Raw genomic sequence first — 15,195 nt, forward strand, 5'->3', positions numbered from 1 at the left:
CACTTTCTGCTGTTGGGACTTGCTCATTGCTTCCATCTCATCTCTTGTAACTGCCCCAGTCAGCCTGTTATAAACTCTCAAGTCAGTTTTGGGAGTACATGATCATATAGAATCCTATACAGTCTTTAATATACTCAAATATCTAGGAATTAAATTTTCAATATTCCCTTATCATCCTTTGGTTTTAACAGGGTATCTTTGATATTATCACTGATTTTATTGAATTAAAATCATTTCTATGAATTTTTAAAGTATATTTTAGAGATTGTCAAGCTTTAGAATAAACCTGTTTTTGTTTTTGTTGTTGTTTTGTTTTGTTTTTTTCCAGTAAGGGTTTCTCTGTGGGTTTGGAGGCTGTCCTGGAACTAGCTCTTGTAGATCAGGCTGGTCTCAAACTCACAGAGATCCAACAGCCTCTGCCTCCCGAGTACTGGGATTAAAGGCCTGTGCCAACACCACCCGGTTGAAGCAACTTTTTATGTCATTAATCCATTATATTGTTCTTTTAGTTTCCATCTCATTAATTTCACTGTGACCATGAGTCTATCTGTATGTATGAGAAGATGTACCTGGGGGAAAGTTCAATGGTTGAAGAACTTCCGGTGTGAGAACCTAAGTTGAACATCCAGAATACACATAAAGTTGGGTGCAGTCCTGGACACCTGTAAATTCATGCTCCATGGAGAGATGAGAGACAGAGACAGGGGAATCCCAGGACTCTTGCAGGCTGCTAGGCTGGAATATACCTCAGTGGACAATTAGAGAGACTGTCTGCTACAGGGTAGAAGGTGCACACCAGTGCTCAAGGTTGTCCTCTTATGGCCTTGTGCCATGGTGTGTCAATGCATGCACACATCTGCACATGTGAACATGCACACAGATACAATTATATACACACATACACACAGTAACACATGACTACAGACAAAGGCATGAACAATATACAGAATATTAATAATAGAGAAGTCTATGCTTGTTGAAAAATTTGTTCAGTATACTTATCTCTTCAGTTCATGCACATACCTGATATTTGATAGTCTTTCTATCACACAAGTTTCTTTACAAAATGGAAAGCCACTCTGCACTGTTTCTCCATAGCTGATATTATGAAAACTTAACACAGCCTCTCCAGTCAATGTCTCAGGGTCCCTGGTGTCCATTACAGGAAGGTCACTGGAAATTCTTTCTATCATTGGGATTACAACAGGGTCATTATTGGAAGACATCTTGAGAGGTTCTTCCTGTAGAAGGAACAGCAATAGTAAATTGATGGATACACAAACAACACTATGACACAGGACAGCACACTTACAGATTGTATTAACTGTGCAGCCACAAGCACATTCCTTCCAGATGAGAAGCAGACATAATGGAGTACATACACTCCCCTTAGATATCAAATTTCTAGGAAACAAATGACCCCAATTGAGTATAGTATAAATTTTGGTATTCATAAGTCATAAAGGATGAAGGGAACAGATAGAGGGTCAGATTTCTTTAACAAAAAGCATATTATGATATTATATAAGCTCAGAGGTAGAATACATGACTACCATTACCACATCTCTTATGCATATATTCATATATTACAGTTCAGAGTTTTAGTTCATTAGCATCATGGTGGGACATAGTGGCATAGACGCACACATTTTGCTGGAAATGAAGCTGAGAGTTCTACACAGGAAGCAGTCTGTCTCACTCATATATGAGGCCACAAAGCCTACCTCCACAGTGATACACTTTATTCAACAATACCACACTTATTCCAACAGGCCTTACCTCTTACTACTGCCAATTCCTTTGAGGGGCATTTTTTTCAAACCACCACTGTCACTGGCAAGGCTTATGTGCCTCTCCTACAACCATAGGGCCATTGTGCAGGTTATCATTGATGTGATTCATGAGTGTCATTGCTAGATAGTGTGGACTGGTGTTGTCTCTCTCCTTTGGAAGCTTTCATTATGCCTTCTAGTTCCATGAAAGATAGAGGTCAGGGCAGGGCAGGGAGGGGAGGGGAAGCATCTAAGTCAGTTAGAACTCAGGGGCTTCCAGGTACTGTGCCTGAAGAGCATGGTGTCTTCAGCAATGTGGAATTAGCATCCACCTTTGGGGGATAACTAAGGGAAACAGCAATAGACTGTATGTCTTAGGAGGGTCTTAGACAGACCTCACCAACAACTCAAAAGAGGGCTGCTCATGTGTGATATTTGTTTTTTTTTCCTTAGGTGGTCTTTTCGATTTCTATCAGCCTAGATAAGAAAGGTTCATTAAAACTATATATGTAAATGTATACAGTGAATTGTGGGCATTATAGCTTATATTAATTTAGGGAAATAGTTAATAGTGTGATTCCTTGAGGCTATCTCATCCATCCATATTGGTATTTTGCATTCATCCAAACTTCTTCTGTGCTTACCTCACTCCCCCTTTCTTAAGGAAAACACCTTTTTTCCTATTAGATAAATTGTATCCTAAAAATATGAATCCTTCACAAATTTGTGTGTCATACTTCCGGAGGGGCCATGCTAATATTCTCTATCTTTACCCTTCTCCAATCCATACAATCTCTAGGCACCCACAAGTCAATAAACAGAGTTAACTGTGCTGTAGATCAAATGGTCTAGAAGACTTCTCCAGAGCCTTACCTGAGAAGTCACTGAAGAAATCAGCAAAGGTCATGCCCTACAGATTTTTTCTACTTGTCTCTTGGGATGCTCATCAGAACTGTAGTTGTTCAGTTAATCAGTCAGTAGAATCCATAAATTAGGGAAAGTGTATGGGACTTTTGTAGCTTTAAGCATATGAGTGTGTATTTATTCAGTTGATTTGGGATGCTATTGGTATCTTTAGGTATAAGACTCATATAAATCTATGAGTTTACATCCTCCTCAACAGCTCATCCATTTTTGCCAAGACAGATCACATCTTAATCTGTAAAGCAAGTTTTAACAAATAAAACCAGTAATTTTTGTATCCTACCAGATTGTAATCTCAGTAGATAGTCTTTGAAAAACTAAATGCATTCTTGATTACAGCCCTGAACAAACTAGAAAGAGAAAGTTCACACCTGCACAAAATGAAGGTTACTATGAGAATCCTACCAACAGCGTTATAAAGAATAGGAAATAACTCAAATTAGTTCCTCTAAATACAGGATAGAGCCAAGGTTGACCATCCCTCAACTATTATTTAATACAGGGCTTGAATCCTCAGAGAAGTACAACTAGAGAGAGTGTGGGAGCCCACAGCTGACTCAGTTTCCACCTGGATTTTATTCTGACTGAAGACATTAGGGTTAATGTTGCTTGTTTCAGTCTCCTTGAGAGCCGTTAGAAATTTCTGATTAAGCCCCAGAAAAGAGCATATTATCTAACTAACAAACTTCTGATGCCCGCCAAAAGGCACCTAGTGATAGGGAATGCAGCTGCTTGCTGCTAGCAGGACTCATGTGATGGATAGTGAGCCCGGATGCTCCTCGAGCCAAGGAAAGTGCAGGGAGCTGGTTAATTGACCATGCTTTGCCTCTAGTCTGTATATAAGCAGTGTCTAAATTAAACTAGGGGTGTCTGGTGTGGTGAAAGGCACAGACTGGGTCAGTCCTCCTGAATCTATCCTGTGTTTTTTGTGTCTGTTTCTTTATCTGCCATTTCTCAATCCTCATGCCCCTATTCAGGTAACCCAGCTGACCCTTTGGAGAAGCTCTGAGTAGAGAGAAAGAGAAAGAGGACAAGAAGAAATTAAATTACCTTATAAGTAGATGAAATGATTCTATGTTTAAAATCCCACCATGTCCGCAAAACACTTGCCTAACATATAGAAGAATCTGAATTTGGTCCTCTGAAACTCATACCACGAAAAAGTCCCTGAAAACCATCCTGATCATACAGTGTTCAAATGCACTGAGATGTCACGTGGTACTCCCCAAATACATGCAATATGGCTACAAGGTAAGTATTTAACAAATTATTAAAGAGCATGAAATTTACATAAACCATACAAAACCTTATTTATCTTTAATTAAGACCTGCTCATCAAGAGTTCTGTAACAATCAGGGAAGGAAATGACAACTTCAGGTTACCTTAGCAGAGGCACTGCAGCTGCCATAGCCTTATTTTGAGTCTCTTCCCCGTCTCATATTAACACACACAAGAGATGTTCCCTCTCAGGCAAGTCCAGGAGAAGCTTCTATGAAAAGACACGATGTTTCCCCTTCTTGCTCCTGAGCTGTGTGACTGATTGGCCCTTTACTCACTATGGTCTCAAGAATGCAACTTAAGGGGCTGGAGAGAAGGCTCAGCAGTTAGGAGCACATACCACTCCTGCAGAGGACCTGGCTTCCATTCCCAGAACCTATATAGGAGACTTCCAACTGTCAGCAACTCCAGTTCCAGGGGATCCAGTGCCCTCTCTGTCTTCCAAGGGCACCAGGTATGCATGCAGTGCCCTTATACACATGAGAGCAAAACACTCATATGCATCAAATAAAAATGAATACATCACTGAAAATGTAACTCAACTGAGCATTTGAAGGCCCCTAAATGTATCTTGTGCTCTCTGATGTTCTGTCTCATAACAACTCTCCATTTTACCTTTTATTTTATTTTCTACTCATGATATTTATCCTCTTTCAGATGTTTCACAGATACTTAGCCACAGTTAAGTGCAGGAAAACATTCTGCCTGTGTGTGCCTTTTAATACACATTGAGTGAAGAGAATACACTGTTGGAGAGGCATGTGTCAATTCCATTAAGTAGGGAATTCAGTGCAAAGACCCAGTCCTGGGCACATGGCACTTCATAAGTATGTGTTACTATTAAACTTTCCCTATTTATAAAACTAGACAAGCCATTACATTTCTAGTAGTACATTTCACACAGGAAAAGAAAAGAAACTAGCATTATAGACACACATTCCACTGAAAGGTTTACAATGTACTTGTTCTGGCCTTTAATTTCTCTGTCTGTTCAAACTGTTTCCCTACTATCTGAGTAAGAGAGTAAGAGTTGTAAGAAGTTGGTGAATATCTGTATAGCAAACTAGAGGCTTGTGCACACATTTTAAATCAGGAGATTAAAAAAAAAGAATGAATTGTTCATTTCCCTTAAAATACCAGTGGCAACACATTTCCTTTGCACTTGTGTTAACTTCCCTACTTGATAAAACTTTTAGCAACCCAACATCAACTTTATTTACCTTCACTCATTTGGAAATCAGCGATTGTACATCTTTAACCCACCCCAAACACCATAAAGTCTCTCTACAGACAGATGACATGAAGAGTAGTTTGCATTTCACATTTGCAAATGAAGCTACAAAGGATTTCCCAGCCCTGTCTACCCACACTCACCAGGGTCAGGTGCGGGGGCCCAGTCAGCTTGTGCACAGGATGGGAGGAGAACTGAAGCTCTGGCTTGAGGCTCAGACTTTTGCCCCACAGGTTCCAGGAGGTGATGCTTCCAGGCTACCTTTGCTGCCCGCCTTCAGGGTGTGGGGACCTGGGTGCCTCCCTAACAGAAGAGGAAGTAGAGCACAGGACTGGATGCTATGGTGGAGGGAGTGTGGAGGAGGGGCTCGTTTGGATGGGGGAGGGGCATAGAGTTATAACAAAACAAGGATATACACCAATGGGAAAGAGTAAGAGGCTCAGAAATAAATCCGTGAATTAACTATCACCTGATGTTTACCAAGAGTGTCAAGAACACACACAGCAGGAGGACAGTGTCTTCAACAAAAAGTGGTGGGGAAACAGGGCATCCAATGCAGAAAGGAGAATTAGACCCTATGCACACTACACAGAAAAGTCAGCAAACAGATACAGAGTTCAGTGCTAAGATGTGAACCTGGACACAGCAATCCACCAGTGTGCGTGTACAAAGGCCATCAGACCAGCATAGGACAGGAATAGATGCAGTATTCAACAGCCAAGGAAGGACTCTACCTGCAGTGATGATTGGAAAGGAAAACACGCCATACATTTGCAAAGGGACTCTGATACAGACATACAAAACAAGAAATCCTGTGATATAAACATGCAGATGAACACAGCAAGCATCTAGGAAAGTGGAATAACTGGGCACAAAAAGACAAATTCCACAAGGTCCCACATACATACAAATCTTAAAAGTTGACTACAAAGAGCAGAATGCTGGTTACCCCTGTCTGGAGGAAGGGATACTCTATGAGGTATTAGACAAAATCCATAAAATTCCAGTTGCATAAGAAAGGAGATGTACAGAAAGCATAAAACCATGAGAAGAAAAAACAGTTTCTAAACATTAATCTGGACAATGACATTTTTAACTATGACACATTATGTTGACAACTCAAAGGCTGTCACAGGTTGATAAAGTCAGTTTGGTTTTTTTTGAGACAGGGTTTCTCTGTATAGCTCTGGGTGTCCTAGAACTTGCTCTTTAGACCAGGCTGGTGTCAGACTTATAGAGCTCTTCTTGCCTCTGCCTCCTGAGTGCTCGGATAAAGGTATGCACTGTTACTGTGTAGTGGCCAGTGATATTATATTAAGGAAGACATGCTTTTATACCTTGCCATTTGGGTAAATTACTTCAATCCAATAAAAGTTTATTTAGCAGTTAAATTTCTGGCTTCTAGGCAGAGTAGTTAGATATTAGTGAACAAAACAAAGGATTTTCCTTTTGAGAACCCTCCTAGTTTCATTGAGATTTCCACCTGTGTGTACTCTGGTATAGTCCAGTACCTGGAAAGTAGCATAATGTAGAGAGAAAGAGCTGTCATGGGACAGCCTCTGACTTCTGAACTCCAGAAGGAGAGCTGGGCTGGAACTTTTGAGCTAGCCTGTGTTGGGTCAAGGGTGTTGAGTCTCTATCTCTCAAGCCTACCCACCATTGGAAGTCTGCCCTGGAGGCTTTTGTCATTCAAAAGGTGGCATATGAGAGCTGTTGCTCATCAGCATTCCCATAACTGGGGGAGCAAGGTCTTCCATCTTGAAAGGTGACCCAGGCAGCATAGTGTTACTTTAACTAGGAGCAGTTAGGTGGACAGATGCTTTGATGTGATGGTGGATGACATCAGCCCATCTCAGTGGATGAAGAATGACTTCTGTCTTGTCACCTGAGATAGCTAGGGTACATTTTGGGGATGGGTTTAAGTAGTTACGTTTTTATATTTTTTCCAATTTTAATTTTTTATTATTTAATTAGAAGATTATTTTACATGTCAATCCCAGGTCCCTCTCTCTCCCTTCCTCCCCTCCCCGACCCCCCCGCAACTAACACCCTACCTATCCCATACCCTTTCTGCTCCCCAGGGAGGGTGAAGCCTTCCATAGGGGGTCTTCAGAGTCTGTCATATCCTTTGGGATAGGGCCTAGGCCCACCCCTGTGTGTCTAGGCTCAGGGAGTATCCTTCCATGTGGGATGGGCTCCCAAAGCCCATTCCTATGTTAGGGATAAGTACTGATCCACTACAAGGGGCCCCATAGATTTCCAAGGTCTCCTCACTGATACCCACATTCTTGGGGTCTGAGTCAGTCCCATGCTGGTTTCCCAGCTATCAGTCTGGGCATCAAGAACTTTCCCTTGTTCAGTTCAGCTGTTTCTGTGGGTTTCACCAGCCTGGTCTGGACCCCTTTGCTTATCAGTCCTCCTTTGCAACTGGATTCCAGTTCAGTTCAATGTTTAGCTGTGGGTATCTGCTTCTACTTCTTAGGTTTATATTTTTGAGAGACATAGTTTTATTTTATGTAGTACGTGTGTCTGCCTGTGGTATACGAATGTGAATACAGGTATCTTTGGTGTTTTGAGGCTTTGGATTCCCTGGAACTGGAGTTACAGAAAGTCAGAAGGAGCCTGGTGTGGATGCTGGGAACAAAATTCTGTCCTCTGGAAGAACAGCAAGTGTTCTTAGCACTAAGGCGTCTGCCCAACCTTTTGGGTTCACATTTGTTTTTTTAATGGTGAAACTTATCAACTGTCCATGGGCATTCTGGAAGTTCTTGAGAGAGCTAACTCTGTAGTGTGTGTCTCATAATAACTACTTAGATGAATTTGGTTTTCTTAAGTAGTTGAACTGAGTGATTAAAAAAACAAAAAACAAAAAAACTACTGTTATTGTATGTGAGATGTTATGTGGTTCATTTTGTGGCTGTGTGTGTGTGTGTGTGTGTGTGTGTGTGTGTGTGTGTGTGTGTGTGTGTGTGTGTGTGCCTATAGGCACATGCCACACCTCTTTCCACCTTCATCTGGGTTCCAGAGATTAAAATAAACTGTTTGGTTGGTGCAGTTGGAACCTCTCCACCCTACTTCATCTTGCCTGCTGATTCATTTTTTTTATTCCTTCCCTTGGTTTTAGACATCTGAGAGCAGTGTCTAAATTCACAGGTTTCCCATTTTCCTCAGAGAGGCATTAGTAACACTGCATTTTTGTATTTGGCTCATGTCATTTAGTCCACTGCTCTAAGATTTATACATAGTGTTTCCAATGGCAGGATTTCTCTCCTTTTTAAATGCTGTGTTCCTATTCCATATTGTCTTTACCCATCCAGCCACTGAGGAGAATTCATAGACCATCAACATTTTGACTGTTCTGAATTATTTTGAAAGAAACATAGTGCTGTCTTTTGCTGCAGCTTTGGTCAGTGGAACTTCAAACTCAACAAACCACTGACAGTTTATTGGGAAAGGGAGCAAAAGGAGGGGTATGTGTTAAACATGGATCAGGTCCAGAAATGGAAAGAGAAATAACAGACTGCAGGGGCTTGCTTGAAAGGGAAAGGGAGCTGCTTAAAGGAGGCTCAGCCTTCTCTATTCCTCCCTGGACTCCATCTTTCTGAGCACTCATGAGATGCTCCCCCCATCCCTTCCTCCTACCACCCTCTGCCTTTGCTGCCTCCCCCTCCCTTGCTCCCAAATTTCTCAGGAGATCTTGTACCTTTCCCCTTATCTGGGGGACCATGTAGGTCTCACTTAGTGTCTTCCTTGTTTCCTAGCTTCTGGGGCTGTGGATTATAGGCTGGCAATCTTTTGCTCTATGTCTAATACCCACTTATGAGTGAGTACATACCATGGGTGTCCTTCTGTGTCTGGGTTACCTCACTCAGGATGGTTTCTTCTAGTTCCATTCATTTGCCTGCGAATTTTCAAGATTTCATTGTGTTTTTCCACTGAGTAGAAAGAGAAAGAAAGCAAGATAGGAGGTACCTTAATAGAGGGAGCCATTGTAGGTTTAAAGAGAAATCTGGCACTAGCAAATGTCCAGGGATCCACAAAGATGACGACAACTAAGAATCTAAGCAATAGTGGATAGCCTGTGTTAAATGCCCTTCTCCTATAATGAGATTGAAGACTACCTTAAATGCCATCCTAGAGCCTTCACCCAGTAGCTGATAGAAGCAGAAGCAGAGATCCACAGCTAAACACTGAGATGAACTCCTGGAATCCAGTTGCAGAGAGTGAGGAGTGATGAGCAAAGGGGTCAAGACCATGCTGGGGAAACCCACAGAAACAGCTGACCTGAGCAAGTGGGATCTCACAGACCCCAGTATGACAGCTGGGGAGCCAGCATAGTACTAAACCATGCCCCTGAAAATGGGTGTCAGTTGAGAGGCCTGGGCAGTTTATGGGGCTTGTGACAGTGGAACCAGTGTTTATCCCTAGTGCAAGAATGGACTTTGGGAGTCCATTCCCTATGAAGGGATACTCTCTCAGACTAAATACACCGAGGCAGTCCTAGGCACTGCCCCAAATGATGTGAAAGACTTTCATGATCCACCATGGGAGGCCTCACCTTCCCTGGGGAGCGGATGGGGGGTGGGATGGGGGTTTGTTGGGTGGCACAGGAGGACAGTAGGGAGAGGGAAGTGGGATTGGTATGTAAAATAAGCTTGATTTTTAATTTAAATTTTAAAAAAAGGAGACTTAACAGTTGGGGCCTTTGAAACAGAAGTAATGGAGCTTCAACAGACCCAGCTGTGCATGGCCCCAGCTCAGCATGGTTTCTGCATACAGAATCCTTACACAGCCAATTAATGCATGCACAATGTAGCCATGCAACCTTTGACAGCCTTTGAGTATTCAGCATAATGCCAGGATATCAACAAGGAGTAAGGTGAGGATTGATCACCCTGTGAAGATGGATACTGGGGCAAGAGAAGGTTGCCCCATGGCAGGGAGAGAACCAGAGGTATAGAGAAGCCCCATGGCCAGGAAATGTTCCCTAAGAAGAAGACTCAGGAACAGAAGAGAGTTGGCATGGAGTGACAGGCTGGTGAGGAGGAGAAACCAATGGGCTGGAGAAAGAAAGAAGTCAGGAACAGAAACAGGGTCAGGTTGCCCAGGACCCAGCGAGAGGCAGAAGCCAGGATATCAACACATGGGTGAGCCTGGGCCTTGAAGATTGTTCCCACACCCCTGGATTTACATTATCTTATTTATGTAGCATCAATAATTAACACCCAGAGACTGATATTAGTGTTCAAGCTCCAAACTGAAGATAAGAGAAGCAAAGCAGGCAGCCACTAGCTCTTACCTCTACCTCAGACTGAAATGGTGATCCTGTCTCCAGTCCCAGAATGCTGCCTTTCCTCAATGTGGCTGGAGACAAATTCTCTAAGCCTCACTTTGCTTCTTCTTTTTATAACTCTCAAATCCTAGGATTAAAAGAGTGTACCACCACTGCCTAGTCTATACCTAACTAATATGGCTGCTTGGATTAAAAGTATGTATCACCACTTCCTGGCCTCTATACCTTGTGGCTGACTTTGAAACAGGAACCCTCAAGCAAGCTTTATTAAATCATAAGTAATATATAGCCATATATCTACTTTCTGTTTCTGTAACCCTATCGCTGACAACAAACAAACAAAAACAAAAAACTAAAACCTGACCCACAGGAGAAAGGGTTTGTTTTGACTGACAGTTCAGGAGGAAACAGCCCATTGATGCAAACACCAGGACTATGAGGCAGTTGGTCACATTTCATCTACAATCCTGAACTAGAGGAACAAAGGCCCATGTTCAGTTCTCTTCCTCGTTTTCCATGAGCTTGAGACACAGCAAATGGAACACTACCATTCATCTTTAGGACGAGTCTTGCACACTACCTAATCTAGATAACACCTCATAGAAATACCCAGGGATTTGTTTTCATGATGATTTAGAATTCCGTCAAGTCAACAATGAAGACTAACCATTACTTATACATAGAAATAAGATCTCTGGATCATACAGAACTTGTATTTTTATTATTTTAGGAAATGCTCTAATACACTCCAGAGTGGTTATACCAATTTATGTCCTATCCAATAGCAAACAGGGTACACTATTTTTCTGTACCTTCTTCAAGACTTGTTATCTTTGGTCTTTGTACTGATACACACCTAAAGACCTTTGATGATTCTTCGTTTCAGTTTTGACTTCCAGTTCTTTGAAGATCAATGATGTTCACTATCTGTCCATAAACTGAATAGCCAGTTGTGTGCTGTTCTTTTAGAGATACTTATTCAAGTTCTTTCTCATATTTAATTGGGTATTAGAGTTGTTTTGCTGTTGAGTTATATGATATTTTTATGTATTTTGAATAGCTCCTAGAAAACATGTGGTTTGCAAACTTTGCGTATCCAATCTGGTTTCTATTTTTCATGATTATTTCCTCTCCTGGCAGGAAGCCTTTGAGTGGGATTCTACCCTACTTGTCTTTTTTGATTTGGTTTCTTGTACTTTTTTGTCATAGCTAAAAATGTTATTGTGCAGATTAATGTCTAGAAACTCTGTTTTTTCTTCTCATGGTTTTATGCTTTCTGTACATTTCCTTTTTGTGCAACTGGAATTTTATAGATTTTGTTCAATAACTTCTGAAGTATCTCCTCCTCTAGACACAGGTAGCCAGCATTCTGCTACTTCTAGTCAACTTTTTAAGATTTATACGTACATGGGATCTTGTGGAATTTGTCTTTCTGTGCCCTGTTTTTCCACTTCCCTAGATGCTTGCTATGTTCATCTACATGTTTATATCACAGGATTTCTTATTTTGTGTTTCTGTGTCAGTGTTACTGGGAATGAATGGAATGTTTTCTTTTCCATTCATCGCTGCAGATTGAGTCCCTCCTTGGCTGTTGACTACTGCAGCTGTGTCCAGTTTCACATCTTAGCACTTAACTCTGTTTGCTGTCTTTTGTGTGTAGTGTGCATAGGGTCTAATTCTGCTTTCTGCATGTGGATGCCCTGTTTCCCCACCACATTGTGTTGAAGACACTATCCTCCTGCCTTTTGTGGCATTCTTGAATTGAACTCAGATTGCCAGTCTTGTGGAGCCAGCTTGTTAATCTGCAGAGACATCTTGCTGGGCCATGAACAGTTGTCAGGAACTTTTTCTTGGTATGGAATTCAGAGGATCAAATCCAGAGACTTCTATGTTGGGCAAGCGCTCTGACCCCGGTGGAATTTTAAACATAGAAGCATTTCATCTTATAAGGGTAATTTGACTTCTTCTCTCTCTCTCTCTCTCTCTCTCTCTCTCTCTCTCTCTCTTCTCTCTCTCTCTCTCTCTCTCTCTCTCTATCTCTCTCTCTCTCTCTCTCTCTTTCTAGCCATCTCCTCCTGTAACACAGGTAGCCAGCATTTTGCTACTTCAGAGTAACTTTTTAATCTATTTATACGTACATGGGATCTTGTGGAATTTGTCACTGAAACAAGCAAGCTTGAACCCTAATGTCTTATGTCAGAATAGACTCCAGGTGGAAACTGAGTCACCTGTTGGCTCCCACACTCTCTATTTCTCTGAGGACCCAAGCCCCATATTAAATAATAGATGAGGGATGGTTGCCTTGTCTCTATCCTGTACTTAAAGGAACTAATTTGAGTTATTCCCTATTCTGTATAATGCTGTTAGTAGGATTATCACAGTAACCTTCATTTTGTGCAGGTGTGAACTTTTTCCTGCTGGGTTGTTCAGAGCTGTAATCAAGAATGAATTTAGTTTTTCAAAGATTCCATCTATTAAGATTACAATCTGGTAGGATATAAGAAATTACCTTTTTATGTTAACACTTGCTTTATAGCTTAAGATGTGATCTGTCTTGGCAAAAATAGATGAGCTGTTGAGGAAGATGTGAACTCACAGATTGTATAGAATATTCTGGAGTTCATTTCATATACAGCACAGTTAACTCTGAAGTTTGTGGACTTGCAGGTAGAGAATATTCGCATGGCACCCATGGAAGGATGACACACAAATTTGTGAAGGATTCATATTTTTAGGATACAACTTATGTGATAGGAGAAAAGGTGTTCTCCTTAGGAAAGGGGGGGTGAGGTAAACACAGGAGAAGGAGAGATGCATGCAAAATAACAATATGGATGGATGAAATAGCCTCAAGTAATCACACCATTAACTGTCTACCAAAAACAATAAGAACTATAATACCCACAATTCAGTGTATACATATAAATATATAGTTTTAATGAATCATTCTCATCTAGGACGATGGAGCTCCCAAAGACCATGTAACAACAACAACAACAACAACAACAACAACAACAACAAAAACCAAATATCAGATATGGGAAGCCCTATTTGACTCATTGGTGAGGTCTGTCTAAGACACTCCTAAGACAATCTATTTCTGTTTTCCTTAGTTATTACCCATAAGTGGATGCCAATTCCACATTACTGAAGACACCATTCTCTTCAGACGCAGGACCCGGAGGACCCTGAGCTCTAACTGACTTAGATGCTCTCCCTGATCTGCCCTGACCTCTATCTTTCATGGAACTAAAAGGCATAATGAAAGCTTCCAAAGGACAGAGGCAACAACAGTCCAGACTGTCTAGCAATGAAACTCATGAAGCACATCAATGATAGCATGGACAATGGCCCTGTGGGTATAGGAGTGGCACATAAGCCTTGCCAGCGACTATGGTGATTGGAAAAAATTGGCCCTCTAAGGAATTGGTACTAGGAAGAGGTAAGGCCTTGTTGGAATAGGTGTGGTCTTGTTGGAGAAAGTGCATCACTGTGGAGGTGGGCTTTGTGGCCTCATATATGAGTGAGACAGACTACTTCCTGTAGCCTGTGTAAAATGTAGAACCCTTAGGTACTTATTCAGAAAAATGTGTGCCTCATGTCACCATGTCCCACCCTAATGATAATGGACAAAAACTCTGAACTGTAAGGCACCCAGATAAATGTTTTCCTTTATGAGTTGTCATGGTCATGGTGACTTCACAGTAACTAAGAGAATGACTAGCAACTGCATGAGGCAGTTTCAGAAAACAAAGAATCTGCCAGCACCTGCTCAGAATACTCAGGCTCAGCAGTCATCCATCCACAGGAGCCATGTCATCTCTCGTTAAGAAGGAAGGACTGCCAGTCCTCATGCCTCCAGAGCCTGAGCTACGAGTGTCTGTCAGTCACTCCCACCTCCACTATTGCTCCTCAGGGCTACCTACCAACCAGTGCATCCCAGGACACCATGACACATGCTTGATGATTTTGGATCTCCACCACAGCTCAAACTCAGAGAATAGAGCTCCAGGTTCTAGCACTGTGAGAGATGGAGGGTGTAGAGGTCAGACTGTGCCCACCTGTGTTCCTTGTATTATATAGGACAGTAAATTTTAGAGTGTGCCTTTCACTGAGTGACTCCATTTCATATAACAGTGGGTTGCTTCATTTGAAAAGCAAATGCTGAGGCAAAATGACTCTGTACCTTATGTGTGCAAGTTCAGAACAGAGAATAAACATAGGTTAATAAATAAATTATTAATACAAATAAATTATTCTGAAATATAAGCATATCAAGCCAGGAACACCCAGACACATGGATGTTAGAAGATCTTGTCCAAGACAACAAGCTTGTGTGTCCAAAACACCAGAGCCATGAGTGATGCAATGCCTTCACTTGGATCATACTCTGAGCCATCATCAGGCCACTTGTTGTATGCATCAGTACATACAAGGCAACAATCTCTCAACTCTGTCCCCAGGACTTCTGCTCACCATGATCAGTCCAAATTGAAATGCTACTTGAGCTCATAATTGTTCACACCCCTTATGCCTGGAGTCAGCTCTGTGCTTTGAAGCACTATGCCCCCTGAACCTTCTCTATATCTTGAACTGAAACCAAGCCTTGAACCAACTGTGTAATTTGACCAGCCTGTTCCAAATAACTCTCTCTACATGTGCATATGATATGTGATTTTGCCTTCCATGAATCCAC

General features: G+C 41.7%; 1 protein-coding gene and 1 pseudogene across 1 annotated transcript in view; both read right to left on the bottom strand.

Annotated features, from left to right (window-relative positions):
- The window catches only part of LOC100764293 (ATP-binding cassette sub-family G member 3), a 35,017-nt gene extending 33,791 nt beyond the window's left edge, over positions 1-1,226 (bottom strand). Inside the window, exon 1 of the mRNA XM_035453061.1 lies at positions 1,024-1,226. Coding sequence (XP_035308952.1) covers positions 1,024-1,226 — 203 coding nt within the window. The remainder of the gene's footprint in view (positions 1-1,023) is intronic.
- Positions 1,227-2,472: 1,246 nt separating this feature from the next.
- Positions 2,473-2,571, bottom strand: LOC113832451 (annotated as a pseudogene).
- Positions 2,572-15,195: the final 12,624 nt, after the last annotated feature.

Source organism: Cricetulus griseus (genome assembly GCF_003668045.3).
Source record: "Cricetulus griseus strain 17A/GY chromosome 1 unlocalized genomic scaffold, alternate assembly CriGri-PICRH-1.0 chr1_1, whole genome shotgun sequence".
NCBI classification, from domain to species: domain Eukaryota; kingdom Metazoa; phylum Chordata; class Mammalia; order Rodentia; family Cricetidae; genus Cricetulus; species Cricetulus griseus.